A 24259-nucleotide genomic window follows, 5' to 3' on the forward strand; every position below is an offset into this window, starting at 1 on the left:
ATTATCAAGGGCGCGTACCAAGTGGAAGATGAGAAGACGCTAGCGACCAACGATCGTCCTGTTCTTCGCTGGCTAAAAAGGCATACTGTTATTATCCATTTCAGGGAATCAACACGGTATCTACATTTACCCTTCTGGCTCTCTTAGGTATACGTATATACACACCTACCCTTAGCCAACCATCTATCGGTGTAGTACCACGCCACGTACCCGGCGGTCTGCCCTCACAAGCATGCTTCTTCCATGTCTTGAATCTGCAGGCTTCCAGCAACCCCACACATCCCCCCCCCCTCCGGGGAGCCAATCGCAGTGTTTTCCGCTGTTTTCTCTTGGCCAGAAAGCGTTTCTGTCTCGCAGTTCACGGTGAGGAACCCAATCTCGCGTATCGTCTTGGCCCGAAGCTGTCTCATTGCGCCCAGACCAACAGTTCGTGCGGGCTGGCGGGGGCTTCGTGGTGTGGAATACCTCCCCCGGATTGGATATTCCCCGGGCAACGTCTCACACTTTATATTTCTAGATGCCAGATTCTTCTGGTAGCAGGATAACACCACGCATCTCCAGACAGCTGTATGTGCGTATTGGAGTTGGGGACCGAACTGGAGGTGATGCTATTTGTGTGGTCAACTCGTCGGTTGATGTTGGTGGCCGCCTGCCTCTCACTTGGTGTTCCAGGTGGGCGCTTTGTCCAAGGAGCCTGTTGGCTATGGCGTTCCCAACGAGAGAAAGGTTCAGCAGACGCATAAGGCTGCGATTGTCATGTGCGTACACCGCCGAATTGAGTCAGGGTTGCCCTGCGTCAGAGATGCTTGAGTTGCCAATGTATCAATTACCCAGAGCTCTACACGGTATCTCCAACGGGGCGCCAGTCTATGTGCTTTTACATCCAGCAGAAATGCCCCCCCCCCCCCCCCCCCCCCCTGAATAGGTAGATGTTGTAACTGCGTACTGCGCTAATTTAAGTTTCTGTTGCGAGGGTAGGTATGTACCTATCCACACCGCTGAGCCTAACCAATAACCAACCTGGACCCAACATCCCAACCAGGGGTATCTCGTCACTCACCACTCGTGATTTGCCGAGCGCTGGACAATGAAAAGTATAGATCGGCCACGAATGCCATCGTAGGGCCTCGAAGAAAAGGAAGACCAGCTGCATCACCATGTCGCTAAATCAACGATCCAGCAGCGGACTAGACTGCACAACCTTGGAAGTTTGACTTTGTATGCGTTGCGCCTGCTGCTGGGACGGCTACTGCTGCTGAGGCGAAACCCTCACCGGCTCGGCAGGTTTAACCGGAGGCGTCAAGATCTGCTGCCTCGGCGAGGGCGACAAGGCCGCCACGGGCGGGAACACGGCCGCGGCCGGGTGGTGGTGGCTCGACGCCCCAGCTGTCATTGGGGCGGGGATCGTGGTGCTGCCGGCATTCCCATTGGCTTGGTAATGGCGTTGGGGAATGGGCGGTGACTGCTTGGTGGGAGACAACCCGCCGCTAGAAGGTGGCAATGTGGCAGTAGCCTCGCGCGACGGGGTAGGGGTCAAGTGTGGCAAAGCGATCGAAGCAGAGGAAGATGCCATGCCGCCGATGTTCCCCACAGACACCGACGCTACCGGGCCGTCCGAGGTGGTGGGTACGGATAGGCCGGCCTTTGTTGGAGCAGAGGGAGGGCGTTGTGGGTGCTTTGATGGCGAGGAGCCGCTTCCGCTTGCGGCCAACGCAGAAAGAGAACCGTTGGGAGCTGCCTTCTCACCGGGTGCTTCCGAATGTCCGTCGTCATCGCGAACCGTGGTAGGCCTGGGGTGGGTGTGGTAGAGGTTTGACGCGTCCAAGTTGACGGGCGGTCGAGTTGGGGGTAACAGACTCGGATGCGGCGACGAAAAGGGATTACTGCCCTGCGACGAACGAATGAGGGAGGACTCAGGGACGACAGCACTGGTGGAGGCGCTCTCTCTTGTCTCCCCTTGAAGACTCGACGCTGTCCCTTGCTGGGCAGATTTGGCAGTAGCATCCGCGAGCGAGCCGCTGGCCAGGGTGGGTGGCGGCTGGTTGGGGCTATCCGACAAAGCTGGCGGCGGCCTTGGCTGAGGTTCCCCGTATGGCTGCGCCTGATATTGAGGCGCTGTCGCTGTGCTACTTTCCACCTGATGCTGCTGGGAAGAGGATCCCGGTCGTTCACGGCGATTAACCTTGATTTTGATAATCCGAGGGCGTGCCTCGTCATCCTCAAGCTCGCGTCGGCGACACGAGCTGCAGATGAAGTGGAAATCATCCTGGTCCGCCTCCTCCTCCTTGATTCCCAGGCATTTGCTATGCTGCCAGGTGCTGCACCTCTCGCAGGCCACGCTGTGTGTCCCGTCGTCAACTTGGCCGTAGACGCCGCAGACGCAATCGAAAATCCAGTCATCCTCCTCTTCTTCGAGTTCTTGCAAGGCCTTCTTGTTCCTTTCGATCTCAGCTTGCCGCCGTCGCTCCGACATGCGGGCTGATCCAGTACTCGCCGCCTTGCTATCCTCGGAAAGTTGGGCCAGCTCCTCTTCGTGGCGTAGACGACGGACCTCACGCTCCCTGAGCCGCTGTTCCCTTGACATCAGCCGATGATCCCTCTCACGCTCCATCTTGATCCGCTGTAGATCTTCTTTCCTTCTGGCTGCCTCCTCTTCGCGTCGCTTTTGCTCTTCTTCGCGGGCCCGCTCTTCCATCTTCTGGTGTTCCATCTTGCTCGCAATCCGACTGGACCGCTTCGCATGCGCCATCTTCTCCAGGCTGAGTAGCTCCTTTTCTCGCTGAAGCTGCTTCCGTTTCCTCGACTCTTCCTGCTTCTCAAGGATGGGGACCAGGTGTTCCTGTATCTGGCTGCACAGCACTTTCTCATTTGCATCCTTTGACTTTTGGATAGTCGACAAGAACTCGCGAACTTCATCCAGGGTGACGGCCAGGCATTCCCACTTCATACCACCGAGGCCGTCATCCTCTAGCTCAGCCGGTGTGCCAGCCTCGGAAGCCTCGTCGCCTGCGTCGTCCTCATCGCTAGCCGCTCCAGAGGATACACGTCGTCTCTTGATAGCCCGCAGCGCCGCTCGAGCCTTTTTAGTATTCTTTTTGGGTTTCGGAGGGGGCGCTGGGGCGTCAGTCAGGCGATACAAGCGATTGTCATCCAGGACGAAGTAGCTGCGATCTTGGCGGTCCCATCCGTAGGGCTCGATGCGCTATAGAAAAAGATAAATCAGTATGGGGATTGCGCCAGATCGTTGTAGAACTGTTTGCCATGCGGACGTACCCAGTTCGTCTGATCCAGATCCTTCTGTTCTTCGGTTTTCTCTCGTAGCCGTTCAGGGTTCATCATGATGAGCTGGGTCATTTGCTGCAGAACACGTATCTGAGAGACCGATGCCTCGTTAGTATGTCTGTAGTATCAGACCGTTTGGGAGTGAAGGTTGTATACCTTGGTGAAAACGTCAAAATCCGCGAACCTTAATGGCGTCTCGTCGGTCCCGAAAGGGTTCTTCTCGGGGGCTTTGCTGAGGAACTGCCTTCGTGTATATTCGTCGAATAACTCGTGTCTATGCGAGATGAGTAACGGGCCGGGAAGTGGGTGTTGGTCGGAACATACGTTAGGCCGCGGTGCGAAGAGAGAAATTTGAGGAAGCCGAGGCCGATCTCTTGCAAAGCCATAGAGCCCGGCTTGAGGCATTCCGCTTCTAGATCCTAGCGCGCTTACATGTAAGAAAATATTTCCCTCTCGCTGGGTGGTGAAAACCACTAAATCGCACGAGAACAGGCAACGCGCACCTCGATGTCCAGGTTGTCGTCGACCTTGAGAGCTTTGCCAAATAGCAAGATGAACTGGAAGAGATTGGCAAATTGCCACATGTTCCTGATGCGATGCAGCATGGAGGGCTGCTTCGGCGCCTGAGTGTTATCCGAGTGGTGCGCCTGCAGGGAGCGCTTGTGAGCGGCCGGCATGTTGGATGGTGGATGGGCGAGTTGTGACTGGAACTTTTAAGTGTGCGACGGTGCGGTTCAGGAATCGAAGGTTGGCAGAAATGCGCTGACAAAACCGGTCTTCATCGCAGAAAGTCGGAGGTCCTCTGCAAAGCTGTAAGCGAAGCAGAGAGGACGGCGACGTAGTTATTGAGTTGAGTGTTTCCCTGGCGCAGTGTTGCTGGTGGACGAATTTTGGAGCTCTGCCAGGGACCGCGGAAGTCGATGGCGCGCCGTTGGTTCTCTCAAATCAAGGCGCGGTGGCCGCCGTGACGCGACTGGGGCCCCGCGAATGCCTCGATCCAGCCGCGCCCCGCTTGGCGCAAGTTCTCGCCAATGCTCAATTCGTATACAGTACACTGACATACATGTAGTGCAGAGTCTTGGGAACACTCCCGAATCTCCGCTGGCCTCTTTCTTCCGTACGCAGTACTCCCTCACGATGGTAATGGCCCGCGAATTGATATGGCGGACAACTTCTTATTCCAGCATTTTTAGAGATACTCGGGGGATACGAGCAGTTAAGAGTATTGCTGTACCAAAGCTGGCCTGCGCCACGGTATAACATGCATCTAAACAGAAGCTGTTAGGTTTAACGCATCGAGCAACACGCCATCCCATATTTGAAATATACATCGACTGTACAATCCAGCAGCAGCTATAACAAAAGAATATAGTAGAGATGCCAATATTGGAACGCAAACGCATGGTTAAGGGGATGGCGCTCATGCGACTCGCAGATGCCGACTGCTGAATGGAAGCGTTTCAGGTGTGTGAGAGTGGGGGACCCTTGCTATTCCGTCTTCGGCTGCACGATCTAGCACTGTGCTAGCAGCCTGCAGGTGGCCAGTAACGATAGGGCCTCGTTCGCTGGCTACTTCCGTTAGATGGCCGGATTGAGTGTCAACGCACTGTGGCCGATGCTCTCAGCTTTCCATCTTTGGACGAGCTGAAGTACGACATTTCTCGCTGTCTCTTGCGCATGCCGTATTTGCGGCGCAGTAAATCTGACTGACTTGGCAGGCCGTCCTCTACATCGCTGTTCCCATTGCTCCTTTTTTCCCCTTATTGCGGGCATCTACCCGACTTCGCTCCGATTTCGAGTTCAACTTGAACATATCTGTGCTTCGTATCGCCTTACGAAACTTCTCGAGACCACCGCCGAGCAGAGCCGAACTCAGCGACGCCCCTGCTGCGCCCACCGAGTCGAACGATCAAGTTTAGACTTAGCACCACATGCTTTAGACACTCCTACTTTTCTTTCTCGCATGATGCCCGATTCACGATTTGGCTAACACACACCTCGACTGTGTTAGCGCATTGCGCGCCGACCGACTTTGGCCCCCCCGATTCGAGAACAAGCCACAGCTGGCATCCCCCAAGGGATCTAGCAATATGAACGAAAATACGTCGCAGTCTCCCCGTGGAACCCCTTCTACCTCGGCGCCTCCCCCGCAGTCAATACCCCTACAAGAACTCCAGCGGTTACCCGATGAGACTACTGATGCGGGCCGTGGAAGTGGCGCGGCGCACAGCGTCGGGGGCGGCGGGACGGCCCAGGGGGCATTCCGCCGGGATGCCGGAGAGGCACCGTCCCCAATTGCCATGTCGGCCAACCTTCCGGGCTTCTCGACATATTGGGAGAATCCATATCCGCCGGGGAACGATCTTGGCGGCATCAGCGGCGACGTCTCCCCCATAGACCCGGGCCTGCAGTTTGCGCTCCCTCCCGATATCCGCCAGCAACCAGCTTCTTCTTCGGCCACGCAGTACATAACTTCAGCCAATGATCCATATGGGATCCCTCACCCTTATTATGAGGAGCGTGCTGATACGGATTCTATGGAGTCAGATAGGGTGCCCCTGAAGCCTGCAGCACAGCCCATCGGCCGTCTGGAGCCGCCCGAGGGGGAAGCAACCCCTCGGAACAGCTTCCAAACTGTGTCTGACCTCGGCAATACCCCGTCTCGCTCGCGGAGCACACAAATGCTCGGCTTCGACCTGGAACCGGGGATGGCGGATCGCCACCGCAGCTATGGGGATAACCTTTCGCCGATTGACCGCCGCCGATCCCGGTCTCCGTCCACAAGCGGCGCTCTGTACCGGGCAAGCTCAATTATGAGGGCCATGTCCCAGCGAGTCGTTATGATCAGCGGAGAGGGCGACCTTGTCGAGCAAGCCACCCGGCGCGATCGGTCACGCTCGCCAAGTGCCGATGGGCGTCGGCCGGGTCATGTCTCTGCGCCGATGCTGGTTGATACTTCCTATCCTTCACAGCTCTTTCAGGTACCTCCGGAAAAAGGACCTGATCGCGACCACATCTATTCGGAGCGGCCGGCTCCTACACCTCGTCGGCGAGGGCCCCTTCCGAATCCTCTGAAAGGGAAATCCCTGGGCATGTTTCCCCCAGATAATGCGTTAAGGAAACGGCTTTGCGACGTTCTAGTCAGCCCCTGGACGGAGCCGTTCATATTAGTCTTGATAATCGCCCAGACGGTTCTCCTAGCTGTTGAGGCCGCACCAGACGTCTTCATTGCAGGAAACGAAAGGCCAGCACGCTGGGGTGGCACCCGGATCGACTGGGCCATCTTCGCCCTGTTTGTCATCTTTACCCTCGAGATCATAGCCAGGATCATCGTGTCCGGCCTCATCATCAATGCCGAGGATTACGAACCCGCCCGAAGCAAGCGGCGGATCAGGGAAAGGGTGGTCGAGCAGTACCGGGCCATCTTTAAGCCGCAGCGGCAGAGGTCGACCCGCCAGCAGCGGCAAGAAGAGCATTTCATGCCTACTACGTTTGCAAGGTCATTCACCATGATGCACGGGCCTGCGGGCCAAGGCACGCTGGAGGAACAGCAGCGGCTCCATCTCGCACGCAGAGCCTTCTTGCGCCACGGTTTCAACAGGCTGGACTTTATCGCGGTCCTCTCGTTTTGGATATCCTTCGTCCTCTCCATCACCGGCTTGGAAAGCGAGCACGCCATCTACGTGTTCCGTATGCTTAGCTGCTTACGTATTATTCGGCTGCTTGCACTCACAAAGGGCAATCTTGTAAGCTGACATAGCTTGTCTTAAGCGACGTAAAACCGTGTGCTAACGAGAGAATGGCAGATTATCCTCAGGAGTCTCAAGAAGTCTGCCCCACTCCTCGTCAGGGTCTCGTTCTTGATGGGGTTCTTTTGGCTCATCTTCGCCATCATCGGAGTCCAGAGCTTCAAGTCAAGTTTGAGCCGCCAGTGCACCTGGCTTGACCCGCAGGATCCCACCAATTTCGATGCTACTTACTCTCCGAGTATGTCATTTTGCGGGGGGCACGTGAACGCTACAACGGGCAACTGGGATCCCTGGGTCTCCTCGCCGACAAAGAACCTGTCTCCCGAGTTTCTTGAGCCTGGTGCTTCGAGCGCCAAGGGCTTCATATGTCCGAGAGGATCGATTTGCCTCCAGCAAGACAATCCCTACAACGGCACGGTCAATTTCGATGACATTGGGCACTCCCTCGAGTTGGTCTTCGTTATCATGAGCGCCAACACGTTCACCGACCTGATGTACTACACCGTGAGCTCGGATTTTCTGCCGGCCGCGCTCTTCTTTGGGGCGGGCATCATCATTATGATGCTGTGGATGACCAACTTGTTGATTGCCGTCATCACGTCGTCCTTCCAGGTCATTAGAGAAGAATCCAGGGCCAGCGCGTTCACAGCCGACGAGCCGTCCGTCTTTGCCCCTCACACGGAGCAGGTTCCGCGGCGGCAGTCGACATTGCAGCGGATAATCAAGAAGTTGTCGTGGTTTTGGATCCTCACCATTGCCTACGGCCTTCTGTGCCAGTCTTTACGGAGTGCGACCATGCCAAGGAGCCGGGAGGACTTCATCAACACGTCCGAGATTGTTGTCACCGCCCTCCTCGACCTGGAGATTGCCATACGGCTCCTGACAAACTTCCGGAGATTCCACCGCAACTTTCGTAATCTCTTCGACCTTGGGCTCGCAGTCATCACCACCGTCATCCTCATTCCGCCCATTCGCAACTCGGGCGAACCGTACGATTGGCTCACCATCTTCCAGATCCTCCGGGTGTATCGCGTCGTCCTTGCCATCCCCATGACGAGGAAGCTCATCCAGCTTGTGTTGGGAAACGTTACGGGTATCGGGAATTTGATGCTGTTCGTCTTTCTAATCACCTTTCTCATGGCGATATTCGCCTCGCAGCTATTCCGGGGCCAGATACCGGCGTTGGATGCAGACGATGAGTGGATCAGAATCCCCTTCAACACCATCTATAATTCCTTCCTCGGCATGTACCAGGTTCTTTCGAGCGAGAACTGGACCGAGATTCTCTACAACGTGACAGCCTACACGAGCGATTATAACACCTCCTGGATGGGTGCCGTATTCATCATCGGCTGGTTTATTCTCTCCTACTTTATTCTGATCAACATGTTCATCGCCGTCATCCAGGAGAACTTCGACGTGGGAGAGGACATGAAGCGCTTGGAACAGGTCAAGGCGTTTCTGCAGCGCAGAGAGCTAGGCGGTTCGTCTAATCTTGCCCTGTCCAAAGTCTTTGGCTTTAGCAGATCCCGGTATCGCGGAGACCCGGTCGACCAGAGCACAGGGATGATAGACATTCTCTTCAAAGAAGGATTCGTGCGCGAGTTTCTTGACGAGGCACTGGATCCTCTACAAGAGGAAGCGACAGATGACCAGTCGCCCTCCAAGGCTGGCCCCAAAGGTGGCGTCAGACCTGGGCTTTTGTCTTCTGTGTGGCAGAAGGTGCTTTCGGTCTTCTACGGCCGGGAGCCGAACCCCTTCTACTCCAACATTCGCTTCGGCGTCCACAGCGCCACTCTAGATCCCGGCGAGTTGGCCCGTCAGGCCGTGAGCGCCAACGCTGCGCGCCGCAAAGCACAGAGAGAGTACCTAATGCGCCATCCCAACTACAACGTCTCGCTGTTCATTTTCAAACCGCGGAACCGAATCCGGCGCCTGTGCCAGAAGCTCGTAGGTCCCGGTCGAGGCACCGAGCGCTTCGACGGGGTCCAACCCAACAAGTATGCCTGGTACATTTTCTCGGCCCTCATCTACGCCGCGATTGTTGCCATGGTCGTTCTGGCGTGCGTCACCACGCCGCTTTACCAGAAAGAATACTTTGACGAGCACAGCTTCAGCATCCTGAACTGGTTCGTCTGGACCGACATGGCTTTTGCTCTTGTGTTTACATTCGAGGCCGTCGTCAAGATCATTGCTGACGGCTTTCTCTGGACCCCCAACGCCTACTTCCGGAGCACTTGGGGCATTATTGATGCCATTGTGTTGATCACTCTCTGGATCAACGTCATCACCCTTTTCACCAATGATGGGGCCGTGTCCCGAGCCGTGGGCGCGTTCAAGGCATTAAGGGCGCTGCGTCTGCTCAACGTTAGTGACAGTGCCAGGGAGACTTTCCACTCTCTCCTGATCGTGGGCGGCTGGAAGATTCTGAGTGTAGGTCGATGTTACTGTATTATTCCCGAGATTGAGCGCTGCTAACCGTCATTTCGCAGGCGGCCTTCGTTTCGATTTCCCTGCTGATCCCGTTCGCCATTTACGGTCTCAATCTATTCAACGGAAAGTTGGTGTCGTGTAACGACGGGTCCAACATCGTAAACCTGATTGACTGTGTTGGCGAATACAACAGCACCCCTTTTAACAACGATTGGCCGGTATTGGCGCCGAGGGTCGCTGCGAACCCATTTTTCAACTTTGATGACTTTGGATCGTCACTCTTTATCCTCTTCCAGATTGTGAGCCAGGAAGGGTGGGTTGATGTGTCATTCGCCGCCCAGGCCATCACCGGCAAGGGCCTCCAACCACGGGCCGGCCCGCCCTATCCAGCCCAGGGGAACGCCCTGTTCTTTGTCGTGTTCAACCTCCTCGCGACCGTCTTCGTATTGACGCTGTTTATCTCTGTGTTTATGAGGAACTACACCGAGCAGACAGGCGTGGCATTTTTAACGGCCGAGCAGCGGTCCTGGCTCGAGCTGCGGAAGCTCTTGCGGCAGATCTCACCATCCAGGAGCGCCTACGACGACAAGAAGAACAAATGGAAGCTGTGGTGCCACAAGCGGGCAATCGAGAAACGCGGCAAGTGGTACCTAGCCATCACGACCGTTCTCGTCTTCCATCTGGTCCTCCTCCTCGCCGAGTTCTATACCGAGCCAATATGGTGGACGCAGGCCAAGGACACACTTTTCCTCGTCTTTACCCTCATCTACATCGTCAACATAGTCGTGCGCATCGTCGGTCTCGGCTGGACCCGGTTCCGGAAGAGTTCGTGGGATTTGTTCTCCCTGGTAGCCGTCACAGGCACGTTCGCCACGTCGATCGTTTTCCTGACGGATAGGGACAACACAACGTACATTCAGTTGCACAAGTACTTCCTGGTGGCGGTCGTGCTTTTGCTCATCCCGCGGAACGACGCGCTCGATCAGCTCTTCAAGACGGCGGCGGCCAGTCTGACGACGATCGGCAGCTTGATCGCGACCTGGCTGGTGTTCTTCCTCGTGTTTGCCATCGCCCTGACGCAGACTTTCAGTCTTACGCGGTTTGGAGAAGGAGAGGATGCTCATATCAACCTCCGTACCGTGCCGCACGCCCTCATCCTCCTGTTTAGGTTCAGCTGCGGAGAAGGTTGGAACGAGGTCATGGAGGACTTTGCCCAGATCAGGCCTCCTTTCTGTGTGGAAGGAGACAGCTTCTACAGCAGCGACTGCGGCAGCACCGCGTGGGCCAGGGTCCTATTCGTCGCCTGGAACATCATCAGCATGTACATCTTCGTCAGCTTGTTCGTTTCGCTCATTTACGAGAGCTTTTCGTATGTGTATCAGCGGACGAGCGGGCTGGCCGTTGTCGATCGAGATGAGATCCGGCGGTTCAAGGAGGCGTGGCGAAGCGTCGACCCGTCTGGGACGGGGTACATCAGCAAGGAGGCGTTTCCCCGGCTGCTCGGCGAGCTTTCTGGCGTGTTCGAGATGCGCATCTACGATGCCGACGACTCGGTGCGGACGATCCTCGAAGATGTGCGCAACGACGGCGACGCGGCAAGCATTAGGCATGCCTCGATCATCAGCAAGAGCCAATACCAGACGGGCGTCGACCTGGAGAAGCTAAATCAGCGCCTGGCGAAGATCGACGTGGCCAAAGTCCGCGAGCGCCGCCGGCGCTTCAACATCTTTTTTGAGGAAGTCATGGTATCCGCGGACCCTGAGAGGGGGATTTCATTTACTACGGTGCTGATGATCCTGGCGCACTACAACATCATCAACGACAGCAAGAGTCTACGGTACGTACACCGATCCCGTTTCCGCCTGGACGGGTAGTAGCTAACACATTCTGATGCAGACTCGAGGAGTTCTTGCGTCGCAAGCTGCGGCTACAGCGCGTCGAGGAAGAAGTCCGGCGGCGGATCGTGCTGGGCTTTTTCGACATGCTCTACTACTCACGACAGTTCAAGCGCCACATGGAGTCGAAGCGGGCCGCGCGCATGACGGCAATCCCACAGCTCGGCGTCCCAGAAATTCTAGTGGACAACGAAGAGCAGCGGGCCGCGGGCCGCGGCAGGGCCAAGTCGACGGCGGCGGTCCTCACCACGGCCACCGCTACCGCGCGAGCGGGCGGCACCACCTCGGGCTCCGGCACCGCTCTGCTCTCGCCGTCGAGCAGCCTGAGCCGGCCCCACCACAAGAGCTGGTCTGGCCTGGGCACCGACCTGTCGTCGTACGACACCTCGTACGGCCACCCCCTTGCCGGGCCGAGGGCGTCGTCCAAGCAGGCCACTAGTCCTACCGCTACCACGCCGAGCAGTCGCCGGGAACAGCATCTAAGCACCTTTAGCTTTGAGCTCCCCGAGCCCGGAGAGGCGTCGGGAGACGGCGGCGACGAGGCGACGACGCTCGAGCGTCGCGGCAGCTCGGTCGACCCAGCATTGGTTAGGGACATGCTAGATAATTCAGTGTGGGTGGAGAGTATCCGGAGGAGCGCGACGATGAGGAAGAGCGGGTGGGGTGCACAAGGAGGCGGTTTCAAGTGAGGAGGGAGGAGGAGTGGAAAAGGAAGAGAGGTGGGGTGGGGAAGGTTTATTTGTTGGCGCATGTACAACCCCGGGGGGTTGGGAGGCAGGTAAGAGCTGGAGTTTTGGTGTCTGAAACGCTGGTTTTGTGTTTCTGGGTTCTTCTCTGTTCGTTTTTGGTTTCAGGAGTGACGTTAAGGCCCTTTGGTTGGGGGATGTCGGTGATGGGAATACTTTTTGCATACTCTGGACATTTGGCGCTATGGGATTCTCTGTCGGGGGCTCTGCAATTTTCATATTTATTTACTTTTTTGTTTCACGGTGTATCTACTACCATACCCGAGGCTTGTGGGTGTACTGATGGTAATCTGTGAGGGTAGTATTTATTACCTTGGACGGGCCGGGACGGGACTGTGTTTATTAGGAGCGGAGTATATCTTTTCCAAGGCGATGTGTTGCATGAGAAGACCTCGAGCGGAATACCCGACATTCTAGATTGGTCTATTGGATAGTTAGACACTGCCCACTGCTGAAGATCCCCTGCCCCGAAGAGGTGCAGCAAGGTGGTCTCGGGACGGTAGTTTGGTGCAGTCATGTAATGTGCCTCAGTATTAATGGGAACAAGTTTTATGCATCCAAAAGTGAGGCAGTGGGCAAACGAGATTCGCGTGTTCTTGCCCCGTCGGTAGGCACTCTTACACTTACGAAATCCAACTCCACCCACCGCGAGTTTGGATGACAAGCCCGATCGTCTCTTTTGGTTCCTCTCTCGAGGTTCCAGAAGCTTACCAGGAAGTGGCGTGGGCATCATCAACTGACTGACTGTCGGAAAACTGTCTGTAATGTATAATGGTGTGGCAAAAGCGAGGCCATGAAACAGCCGTGCACAGGGTCTTCTGACGAAATGGCGAAGGGATGTCCCCTGATGCGCAGAACCCGGGGTTCAACGCAGCCCTTGCTGCACGCTGCGTGCTCGTTTATTAGCACCTGCCTTTCCTCCCTATTCTCATCACCCACGGAGTGTTTGGCAAAACACCCCCATCCAACCAGGTTACGAGCAATGCAATTTTTAATTTATGTTTTTTCCATTTTTATTTTTCTTGTCTGGCTTATCTTGCTCAGAAGGTCATGGCAATAGGGAGCAGGGCAGATGCCAATAAGGTAGCCGGCACTCCGGGGTTAGTGGGCCTGATTGGGACATCCCACCTGTAACGGCGATCATACACAGGACAGCTGCCGGGGTGTCGTCTGATGTGTTTGTTCATTGCCCTGTGGTCGGTTCTGGGTCAACGAGTTCGATCGACGAAAGGCCAGCGAGGATTCTGGCGTGACTTCTCCACCATCACGGGAGGCAAATCCGGCGTCCACGTCGACATTGAAAGGGAGCCTCCGCATGTTACTTGCACATACATCACTTGATAGACTTTCCCTCGTCTCGCCGTGGTCGTGGTTTCGGGCCCAGCTCTGGGGAAGCCAAGCCACTGTCTTGGGGCTTGTTTCATCGCTGACTTGCAGCTTGAAAATGTGGGGCCGACTCCAGCCGAAGGGCACCTGGGGAGGATGGCTGTTCCGTCTCGGCTTGCCACTGTATCGGAGTGCAGCGAAGCGCAGCCATCTCAACTCCCGCCGCTTTCTTCAACTGCCACCTCAGTGTGGGCCACGGATGGACTACGATGGCCTCTTCCGCGGCCTGCTCCATCCCCTCGGCGGGAAAACACGCAGTCAGAACGTTGGGGATCCTTGGCTCCGCCGGATTGATGCGCAGCTGAGCAAGTGGCGGCGCTGGTGATCGCATTAACGGCGGCGAGCCGGTGCAAGTGGCGAGCTTGTGATGAGTTGCTTTAAGGGAGGCTTTCCCACTTCCCATCCCGGCATCGCATGACGGCTGCACTGCATTACCCGTGGTTCAACGCTCCTACCCCCGCTAATCCTCTATTCTTTCTTCCATCCGAGCTGGGCTGTGCCTGCTCCTGCGTTGTTTTGATCCCCCCCTGCAGTCCCAAGACAGTTCCGACTCGCCCTCCCTTTCCCCTGTTTGGTGTGCCCGAAACCCCTGGCGGATTTCCCGGCACCCGCACCCTCGTCGTCTTTGATACGAGTTTTTGCAGCTCCAACATCTTACTTAAGGTGAGCTCAACGCCCGACTCGGCATTGAGATCGGCTCCTGTTCGCTCTTCTAGCTCGAGCTCGGCCTTCAAAACCCGGTGCTGCTGCTGAACGACGTCGAAGACCACGATTGGCATATCCTCTGCCTTCTGATCTCTGCTAGGCTCAGATCGTCCCGTCTTTTTCCTCGAGAAACCAAGCCTTTCGCTTCTATTCCTTCGCTTCTCACCAACCGCTTTACCTTAAAACACTTCGCTTCTTCTCAGGCTGTGCCTCGCGTCTTCCAACTCGGCCCGGTCCATTTATACGTCATTAGACACATTCACGCCCAGACCGAACTGATATTTTTCGACACGCATCACATTCCCCAAGACGCCTTCCTACAGACCTTCCACCGCCAATATGCATTCGTCGCGCTTCCAGTCCATCACGGCCCGCTTCTCGCCGCACAATCTCCGGACCTCGTTCCGCCGGTCCTCGTCGGCGTCGTCGCGGGCTAGCAGCCGCAGCGACCGGGGCTCGTTCACGTCTCAGACGAGCTCGCCTGTCAGCACCATCAACAGCATTGTGTTCCGTCAAAAGTCAATGCTCGAATCCGACGACGACGACAGGTCCCTGCACAGCATCCTCGAACCGAGGCCGGCGGCTACCTTTTGCAGTCTCGAGGAACGCATGTCCTCATTCTGAAAGCCGAACGAGTCGGGAGTCACGGAAAGATGCAAATTTTCTCTTCTCCATCAACCCATTTTTTTCACAACGTAATTCTACCCACAGGATGGACTAGTACGATGGTTATGGCCATGGGACGGACGGTATTATCTTGGGTTTTTTTTTTTTTTTTTTTTGTTTTTTTGGCAAATGGCGTTAAGAGAGGCGCCAGCATGGGGCGCTGACGGGGGGTTCGGAACAAGACTTCGGATAACACGCGGTAATGATTCCTTCGACCCCATCCCAATATTCGGGTTTATTCAAGTATCTTAGTCGGTTCAAAAAATGACAGTTGTGCTGGCTCAACCTGACGCTTTGGCTGGAGAGTGACATGTCCGCCATCATCAAAGTGAGCGGGGTTCATCCCCTTTTGGTAGACGCAAGAGAGACGCACCTGCATGCAAGGTAAAGGGCAGCATATGTAGGTACAGATTAAGTGATGTTACCCTTCAAGTTCATGCAGGTGCAAAACGCATTTCCCAAGTGTTCTGGGCTCCGTTAGTCGCCAGTGTCTCGAACTTGTCCGGCAAGAAGTCACCAAACCCCCCCCCCCCCCCCCCCCCCAAAAGCAGCAGGGGCCCCGTTGCAGGGGTCTTCCGGACCCTCCAGACCTCTCCCGATTGCTCGGAGTGCCGGAGCGGGTCCGTCCACAGCGCCGGGGGATTATCAGCCAATGTCAAGGCTATCTCAGAACTCCATCCACTTTTCCCTACTTGTACAAGCTAAGCCTTGCGAAAAGCGAACAGGTGTCGCCATGTCGTGGCGGCCTTCGCCAAGCCACGTCACTGTGAGCCCTGCTTGCTGATTCGACATGGCAGCGTCTGGATGCGGGCAACCCAGAGGGGCTCGGCTGTGTTGGACAACAACGACAAGCACATGCCGACGATCCGGCGTCGGGCATCAAAATGGCCCCAGGCATGCACATCATGGTAGCACGGGAGCACAGGCCCTTGTGCGTGTCGCCTCTGACGCTCATCGTTGACCGGCTTTTTATCTCATGAGCTGACGACGCAGCCCGATCCATGGCTGGATGCAGTTTGCACCCAACTTCTACAATAATGGGCCATGGGACGGCCGTCTCTCAGCTTTTGCTCCTCTCCTACCAACGCCTAGATTCAGTCAACATGGAGTTCGACACGAACGAGGCCGAGAGCGATGGGGCGAAACACGACGTCGCGAAGCACTATGTCGCCGGGACACGATTGCTCACCGGCTGGTCACCGGGGCATACCGCCAAAGGCCGGCCAACACGCCGCGCTGCCCGTCAAGCCCTGAGAATGATCAAGAAGATTGGCACAGGGAGGATTGAGCGGCAGAAAAGGAAACGGCCGCCAAGGCAACACCTTCAGAGAGGTAAGGGAACAACCGGAGTCCTCAAGGCTATCAACGAGTCGATGGGGAAAAGAGACTCGGTGAATGTGTGTGCTTCTTGGTGGTGTTATTCCCTCCCCAGTTTCCATCTCGCGGGCAATTGTCTTTTCACAATTGTTCTCCAAGCTGCTCTGTGTGTGCTGGAAAGAAACAGTGTCACTTGGTTTGGCTTCTTTCCCGTGATGGCTTACACAGGGCCTGTTCGTTTCCGTCCCAAGTCTGACAGGACAACGCCGCCTGCTTGTTCAAGTGAACAGCAGCAGACACTGATAGGAACCGAGGGCTTTAAAGAAACAGAGAAAGGCACTGCCGCTAAACCCATTCTCACTTCACTTTTCGATTCTCTGCCAGAAGTCAACACCAACTACTTCTACCATCTCTCGCGATTTCCAATCCCCGACTTCCAAATTCCGATTTCCAAACATCTCCTCCCCCAACAACTTCACATTTGCCAGGAAAGGTCAAGCAAAGATTAGGAAGTAGCTAACAATTACATTACAGCTCTCACAACGGTCCTCTCAGCGGCGACGATGCTCTCCTTCGTATCTTTCCCTAAGTCGCTGGGCGCTCTCGACCCCAAGCTTCCCAAGCTTCCGAAGCGCTTTTTGCCGCTAGAGCTGTACCAGTCGGAGGCGGTGGATGACTTGGTCACGCTGAACTATCGCCCGTCTTCGCCAGTCTTGAGCAGGCGCCCGCGTCGGCGCGAGGAACCATGCTCGTTCCGGACAAAGCTGATGGATGGTGTCGATGGTGAATCTGAGATCGGTTTTGACAGCACCGACAAACTCAATATCGATGATATCAAGTTCGACGACACGCAGTGCGTCTCAGTCGGCCGATCGCCCCAAAAATTCCGAGCTAATCGCGGAATGGCGGCATTCCAGAGCCGAGAACGCAATCACGACGATGAGCGCATAACCCCCAACGGACTTAACCCGCAGCTGTACGCTGTTCCGATCGACGAGAAGGACAAGTCCTCAAAAGCTCGCATCAATGACGCCGGATCCGCACCGGTTGAGCGAAACCAAGCCAGAAACCAGATCCGCGAATCATACAGCGACCAGACCCCATCCCAAGCCGACTTGCTGGAGGGTGACGGCAATGACGAGAACGACATGGAATCCATGAACATGCCGTTCTGGCACCTCCCCAAGCGTCCGAAGCGGCACTCCCACCACTCCAGGACCAACCTCCCCGACGACATCTCGATAATCTCCGACATCTCGCTCATTCCGACCTACTTCCCCAGCGACGTCGCGAAGCAGCAGCAGCAGCAGCAGCAGAACAGGCACCGGGCTCTCATCAAGCGCCTCATCGTCACCAAAGCCCGGTCTGCCCGGCAGACCATGCGTCAGCTGAAGCGTTCATGCCGGGACGCGGTTGGGCATGCTTTTGCCGAACCCGTGAAAAAATACCGGCCTACCCCGTGCGTCCCCGTTGGTTCAGGGTACTGAGCAGGAGTGAGCGGCGGAGAACGAAAGAAACGAACCGACACGCATGGGGTTTACTCATACTAAACACAACTCCAACTGTCTAGCCTCTAGACTGGTCGACGATTTGTTTGCGCCGCCTGTGTTCTGCACGAGCAACATTCCCCATACCCTCGGGAAGTCATATCGTGGCAAACATGGCAAAGGAACTAGAGAGATCTCAAGCGGTGTGAGAGTGTTGTTTGCGCCAGAGTCAGTCAGTCGGTCAGCTAGTCACCTGGCCCAAACAAAAGCTGTCTGTACCTGTGCGTGACACTAGAGGCACATAAGGCCCACAACCAACTGACCGTCTCGCGGTGAACAACCCCGGCATGGACGGCGTCTATCATGTATCATCACAAGTCCCTCACCCAACCCAACAACTCCAACCCGGAACGAGCGGCACCACACGAAGGCACCCTGACCGCCATCACGCATCACACACCTACCCCGAGACAACACGGCCCACAACGTGGTTAACACCTCTGTGCCTGGTCCCCTACCTCACCACACCACCATAACCGGTGGTATCGGCCGCCAGACTCGGCGGTTAACCCGGTCAATGACTTGAGTCACTCGATGATGGAAACGGGAACAAAGGAAAGGCGTTAGGCGAACCTCATGGTCGGTATCAGTTAGCAGGAGAAGGGGGTAAAGAAGGGGTAGGATGGTTGTTTAACTGGCCAGGTCATACATAGCACGCACTGTAACACTACGCCATAATATTCCCCCCATACCCATCTCTATTTAATAAAGCACTAATAACCCCAAACTACTGCCTTTGTACTGCTGTTTACGTGCTGGCTCGTCTTGTACGCTCCAAGCCACGATCATGTTCTACATTGTTCGTCTTGGCTAGCCTGGCCATCGTGAAGTGCTTCGTCGACACCGCGGTGAGGGTCATATAACACTCCCCGAGTAGCCATTAAACAAAGTGTAATACAGCAAGTACATCATCAGCCTACCATGGCCGAAGATCAATCTCTTGCTTGGCACAGTAGTGACCGCTGTTTAGCGCTGACGGGAGTGGTATTCCGCTAAGGGACATAAAGCCCCCGACAAGAACAATGCAATGCTTTCCCATTCCGATGCCTAGATATACCGCTAGAGACCCCCGGAAGACCGACAATGGTAGTATGTACAAATCTTTCTCGCGGCGCCCGTGTCCTCCCCGAAGATGGGACAGGTACACAATAGGCTGCTCCCAAAAAGGTTTGCTCTCCGCCCAGCCGTCCCATGCCTCCCACCACCACCACCACCGCCGCCGCCGCCGCCATCCCATATTATGCAACAATAAAAGCACCGGTTCCCTTGAGAAAGGATAACCTGGCTACCGGAAAGCGGCATAAGAGCCTTGGGAAAGCCCATGCGAAAGTAAAATATCCGGCGTGCAAATCAAACAAGCAACAGCCACCCAAGCCCCAACCCATCTCTTGCCTACAGACACCGGACGCCGCAACAAGCTCAAATAATGAGCAAAATGAGAGAAAGTTTTAAAAGACGAAAACAAAACCCGACAAATCCCCTACAAAAAGACACCTGGTATTGACGCCTTGGACGCTGCCTAACCCTCAATGGATATTTTATGGCCGAAGATGAAGATGCCGAGAAAGAACTGGGCCCGTCTCCAAGACGTGGAGACGAGATGCGTCGTTTATTTGTAATCATCAGGGGTCATCAATCCGGCGAATCCAACCACACTGTGGTATCCTGAGACTCTGCAAGACCAGAGGTGTGGTGCTCTGTGTCTTGCATTGTGACAATGCGCGAGGTTCTCTATGTTGAGATGTCATCGAGGGAAAGGTCAACGTCAGTGATGTTGTGCCGCTGAGCATTCTTCTTTGCCCATTGGCGTGCCAAGATGGAAGCTGCGAGAACGTCGTTAGCATCTGGAACAACGGAGCCGCGGAGTGGCCGAGTGGCCGGGGAGCGTTTCGTACCCTTTAGGAACTTTTTGCTGGCATATTTCTTGAAGAAAGCCTCGTGGATGACGGGACGAGCCAAGTAGTCAACCATCAACAGAAAGACGGGCTTGATCTCTTCTTCCGAGTACCCGGCATAGTACTCGAGGGTCTCATCCTATACACAAAGTCAGTCCCTCTACTGGGGTGGGTTGTCCCGTGTCCCAAAGTCGACTTACCCATTCGCCACGGTCTAGAATCATCCGCGAGAGGTACATAGCCGCGGCGGCGATGTGGCTAGGGCGGTAGGCCATGAGCCTGTGGTCCAGCAGGCTGATCTCCATCAAGTACTTTCCGACGGTACGCGATTGGATGTCGTAGTTGTCGGCCTTGGAGATGCGGCGGAGGAAGTTCATGGGGTTCGGGTAGCTGAGATCGTAGTTCAGCGTGGCGAGGATGAAACGCTCGGCGCTCAGAATCTCGGCCTCGCTGAACCCGTCATCGGCAATGTGACGGAAGTTGGCGATATGAGGCGACAGAACCTCTTCGTACTTGGAGGCGATGAACATGGCCGTGATGCCTACGAGCTGCAGGCGATCGAGCTGCACAACCTTCTCCGAGAGAAAGCGGTCGACGATATTGACGGCAAGGAAGAGCGTCTCGGGGAGGAGATGGAAGCGGGTGTGGACCTCGACGAGCCAGTCAATCAAGATGCCCCGTGTCTTCCACTCGAGGTCGTCTTGGTGCGACATGTACTGGGGATTGGGCACTGAGTTGCATTCGAGGTCCCGGAGATACTCGAAGATTTCGTTGGCATATTCGGCGACCATGAGGGGGTCGTCAAGATCTTCCCTGTCGAGTTCCTCGACGCTCTCGGGGATAGGGCGCTTGGCAGGCTCCTCGACTTCTGGTTCCGGTGCAGCCTCCTTCTGGTCAGGCTCAGCTGCCTTGGGCTTGTTCTCGGCATCGAGTGTGTGTACCTTCTTGCGGGTTGGCTCGCCGTCCTCAGGGCTATCTTCTTTAAGTGAGGCGCTGATTACTGGTGCCAGAGCTTTACGCTTCTGCCCAATGGAACCAGGACCCGAACGCTTCGGCTCCACTTTCTTGTTGACTTCCTTGGATGTGAGGGCTGACCGGGTCGTGGTCCGTTTCTGAATGCCCGCAGGCTGAGCGGCCTTGGAAACGAGGCCGACCTTGGTGGCCGGCTTCTTGGTGTCTGCTGCCCCAACCTTTGCCACGTTGCTGACATCGTCGAGGGCAGCGCGCCTCCTCGTGGCGTTGGCATTGACAACTGGCTTCTTTGACTGCAGGCCCTTGGAGGGCATAGCGAGCTCGTCAACGTTCAAGTTCGCCGCAGCCTTGGCACGGGTGACGCGTGCTGTTGCGTTGCTGTTCTCGTCGTTTTCGTTCGTTACCGAACGCGGGTTTCTTGTCCTCTACGCGTCGCGTTAGCGTTCATTCTGAGTGTGGCTTTTGGGACCCGGGTCGCGTCCGGGGGACAGCTGGAAGACTCGTTGGTGGGAGTTACTTACAACCATTTTGACGTCTCTGGTAGATAACAAGAGCGCAAATGGATGTTTGGCAAAGCTATGGCTCTGTTAGCCTCGAGACGCGGTGGTCAGTCGGGCCAATGCAGGCTGTCTTCGGTCTCGCTCCGACGCGATGGCAAGGAGGAAGGCGGAGAGGCAGGCGCTCTGGACATGGACGAGTTGCACTAACCAATGATGTGGTGATTAAGAGACGACGACTATGACGTGTTTTCTGGCTGGTGCTCTCGAAAACTGAAGAGTGAGACGCGGCGTTGGCCAATGTCAATTGCTGCGAGCCTATGTCGCGAGCTACGACGCGTCTTTTATCGGTATAACGCAGGGTCGAATGACGGTGACGACAATCTGATGGGAACGCCGAGGGGCCGATGAGGGAGGTGGGTGACGGGGCGGAGGGTTGTCGTGATATGGAGAGAGGATGCTGCGTGTGCACAGGAGCTCTCTTGTTTTTATTAAGTGTTGGTGGAGGCTGATGGGGCTCGAGGGTTCGCGGGTGAAGTACGCTGTAAAGAAGACGTGTGGGACGGAACCAAAGGTCTCAAATCAGACGTGCTGGGTATAAGTACCAGGTACCTGTCCGTGCTCGCGCCCTGCAACAAAGTTGTCCAACTGCGCGCAGTGGGTCTTTTGTCCGGCCGCAGCACGCTAATCGAAGGTTCGCGTGGGAGGTTTCCGAAAGACCAGAGGTCTGTAGAAGAGTGCCGGAAAAATGCCAATATCTGTCAATCTTTTGGGGGAGAAGAAGTGAGGACGAAAGATGACAGAGATGCTGGAGAGTGAGCTGTGTTTTGAAGGCAGGTCAGAGGTACCTCGGACGGGCAGGGGGACGCGAGGGAGAAGGCGTGCCTGTCTTCCACGGAACCCACAATCAACAGAAGCAACCGCGGGGCAACGGGTCTCTGATTGGCCAATAGCCAGCTCCGTACCCGGCTACCCTGGGCTCGAGCCGCACCCGCGTTTTTCGCGCCGGGTGGGGCTGTGGCTTTACGCGCGACAGCAGGTCAAGCCTGAATTCACTAGCCACACTACCAGCCCAGCGTGCACGGAGCAAGCAGGCTGACCGTCCCGAAGCAAATTTCCCGTCCAAAGGCGCAAAATCATAACCGGCAACGCATCGAGTCGGCAAGACGAGCTGCTTGACGACCACCCCAGCGAGTCCTGCCCGACCGACGCAGCCAATTGGCTGCTCCCTGCCCTTGCAAATCCACCTGGACACCGAGTTCTGCTTCAATGACCCGACATTGTTGACATCTCGTCGGTGCTGGTTTCCCTCCGGTTTCGCTTGAGCTTGTGCTTTTGACGAGACCTCAACCATGCTGCAACCGCGGCTCCGGCCCCTGGCTTCGGGGGCGGCCTCCCTTTGCCAGAGCGCCCTTCGCCTCCGCATCATCAGGACGTATGCGACGCCGGCACAAAGCGATGTCAAGAATGCATCCGCTAGTGGCACCAGCGCGTTTGGTGCACCGTCGACCGCCATCGAGCAAGTTATGATGCGAACCTACAAACCGCGGACCCCCGGCACTCGGCATCTGAAACGGCCCATCAACGACCACCTGTGGAAGGGCAGGCCATACCTGGCGCTGACGATCCCCAAGAAAGGACAGGGGAAGGGTGGCAGGAACAACAGAGGTCGCATCACGGTCAGGCATCGCGGCGGTGGCCACAAGCGGAGAATACGCACTGTCGACTTTCACCGGTGGACGCCAGGGCCCCATCTTGTCGAGCGTATCGAGTATGATCCTGGCCGGAGCGCCCATATCGCCTTGTTGTCCGAGCAAGCGACGGGCAAGAAGAGCTACATCGTGGCGCCCGAGGGCATGAGAGCCGGAGACGTGGTGCAGAGCTACCGGGCTGGCATCCCCCAAGAGCTGCTTGACAGCATGGGAGGCGTCATCGATCCCGGTATTCTGGCGGCGAAAACTGCCTGGAGAGGGAACTGCTTGCCCATGCACATGATTCCCGTGGGGACGGTCGTATTCAACGTGGGATCCCGGCCGGATGGCCCCGCCGTCTTCTGCCGCAGCGCTGGAACCTATGCGACTGTTGTATCCAAGGAGGAAGAAACGCGCGAAGACGGCACCAAGGTGATGACGGGCAAATTTGTTACTGTCAGATTGCAGAGCGGCGAAGTGCGCAGGGTCAGCAAGGATGCCTGCGCGACCATTGGCGTCGCCAGCAACATCATGCACCAGCACAGGCAGTTGGGCAAAGCCGGAAGAAGCCGGTGGCTGAATATCAGGCCCACGGTGAGAGGCGTGGCTATGAATGCGAGTACGTGGCAGGATCCCCCCTCATGGTCAACTCGGCCGCTGACATTTGACCAGATGACCATCCACACGGCGGTGGCCGTGGCAAGTCGAAGGGTAACAAACATCCCGTCAGCCCGTGGGGCCAGCCGGCAAAGGGCGGCTTCAAGACGCGCAAGAAGAGCAATGTCAACAAATGGGTCGTCACCCCTCGTGTCCGGAACATGGGCAAGCGGAGGGACAAGATCACTGCCAAGAAATAGACTCGGCCGCCGTTTCACCGGATGAACAGGGGCGTAATCCATCCTATACACTATGTAGACCGTCCAAATTCTGAATTTCTAGGCCTCCTAGGACCATCTGAGAGCTGCCTACCATGCTAAATTCATTCGCAGGCAGGGGTACACGAAATGAAGTCGCCGTTAACATCAAGAGAGAGAGAGTTAGGGGCTCCGGGACTCCGGATGGCTATTATACATGTAGGATCTGGAGCTTGATTATGTGCAGGAGTATTGTCAGGTGCTTCGAGCAGGTTGGGACGCGGTATTGTGCGCGCAATCGACCGAGTTTCGCAGTCCGATGGTGGTGGTGTGTATGGATGGACACAGCCACCTGTGTGCATCCTCAGTGTCCTGTCACCCGGTTTGTTCATCGGCGGCTGTCGTGGTGCTTCGAGAGCTTCATGGGCCAAGAGGCGAATGAGCAGCGTCAGCACCAGGAGGACATGTTAACCCTGTGGTCCGAAGGTGCTTGAGCTTCGGTTCGCTCTGCACATAACCGAGGTATGGTGATTTGCCGATCCACTGGTCCGCAACTGTCGACGCAAAAGGAAGATCACTCGAGTTCTTGATGATGTCAATACCTTCAAAAAATGTAAGATTCCC

At 56.1% G+C, this 24259-nt stretch overlaps 6 protein-coding genes across 6 annotated transcripts; 4 read left to right on the top strand and 2 right to left on the bottom strand.

Moving 5' to 3' along the window:
- Positions 1-1246: 1246 nt before the first annotated feature.
- Positions 1247-3959, bottom strand: MFIFM68171_01426 (Zinc finger PHD-type domain-containing protein; the record flags this gene model as incomplete). Its single annotated transcript, XM_071056848.1, has 5 exons — positions 1247-3202; positions 3274-3372; positions 3439-3556; positions 3607-3701; positions 3786-3959. 5 exons carry the CDS (start codon positions 3957-3959, stop codon positions 1247-1249), a joined length of 2442 nt encoding a protein of 813 aa, XP_070912949.1.
- Positions 3960-5372: 1413 nt separating this feature from the next.
- On the top strand, positions 5373-12048 carry CCH1 (calcium channel protein; the record flags this gene model as incomplete). The annotated part of the gene is made up of 4 exons (XM_071056849.1): positions 5373-7028; positions 7089-9464; positions 9524-11301; positions 11361-12048. The coding sequence occupies 4 exons, from the start codon at positions 5373-5375 to the stop codon at positions 12046-12048; spliced, it is 6498 nt and encodes a 2165-aa protein (XP_070912950.1).
- Positions 12049-14535: 2487 nt separating this feature from the next.
- On the top strand, positions 14536-14820 carry MFIFM68171_01428 (uncharacterized protein; the record flags this gene model as incomplete). Its single annotated transcript, XM_071056850.1, has 1 exon — positions 14536-14820. One exon carries the CDS (start codon positions 14536-14538, stop codon positions 14818-14820), a length of 285 nt encoding a protein of 94 aa, XP_070912951.1.
- Positions 14821-15965: 1145 nt separating this feature from the next.
- On the top strand, positions 15966-17666 carry MFIFM68171_01429 (uncharacterized protein; the record flags this gene model as incomplete). The annotated part of the gene is made up of 2 exons (XM_071056851.1): positions 15966-16194; positions 16714-17666. The coding sequence occupies 2 exons, from the start codon at positions 15966-15968 to the stop codon at positions 17664-17666; spliced, it is 1182 nt and encodes a 393-aa protein (XP_070912952.1).
- A 1791-nt stretch (positions 17667-19457) lies between these two features.
- Positions 19458-21120, bottom strand: CLB2 (G2/mitotic-specific cyclin; the record flags this gene model as incomplete). Its single annotated transcript, XM_071056852.1, has 4 exons — positions 19458-19549; positions 19622-19760; positions 19822-21018; positions 21115-21120. The coding sequence occupies 4 exons, from the start codon at positions 21118-21120 to the stop codon at positions 19458-19460; spliced, it is 1434 nt and encodes a 477-aa protein (XP_070912953.1).
- A 1322-nt stretch (positions 21121-22442) lies between these two features.
- Positions 22443-23638, top strand: RML2 (mitochondrial 54S ribosomal protein uL2m; the record flags this gene model as incomplete). The annotated part of the gene is made up of 2 exons (XM_071056853.1): positions 22443-23400; positions 23454-23638. The coding sequence occupies 2 exons, from the start codon at positions 22443-22445 to the stop codon at positions 23636-23638; spliced, it is 1143 nt and encodes a 380-aa protein (XP_070912954.1).
- Between the last annotated feature and the right edge of the window lie 621 nt (positions 23639-24259).

The sequence above is a fragment of the Madurella fahalii genome, assembly GCF_045866475.1.
Source record: "Madurella fahalii IFM 68171 DNA, scaffold_1, whole genome shotgun sequence".
Classification (NCBI taxonomy): Eukaryota; Fungi; Ascomycota; class Sordariomycetes; order Sordariales; genus Madurella; species Madurella fahalii.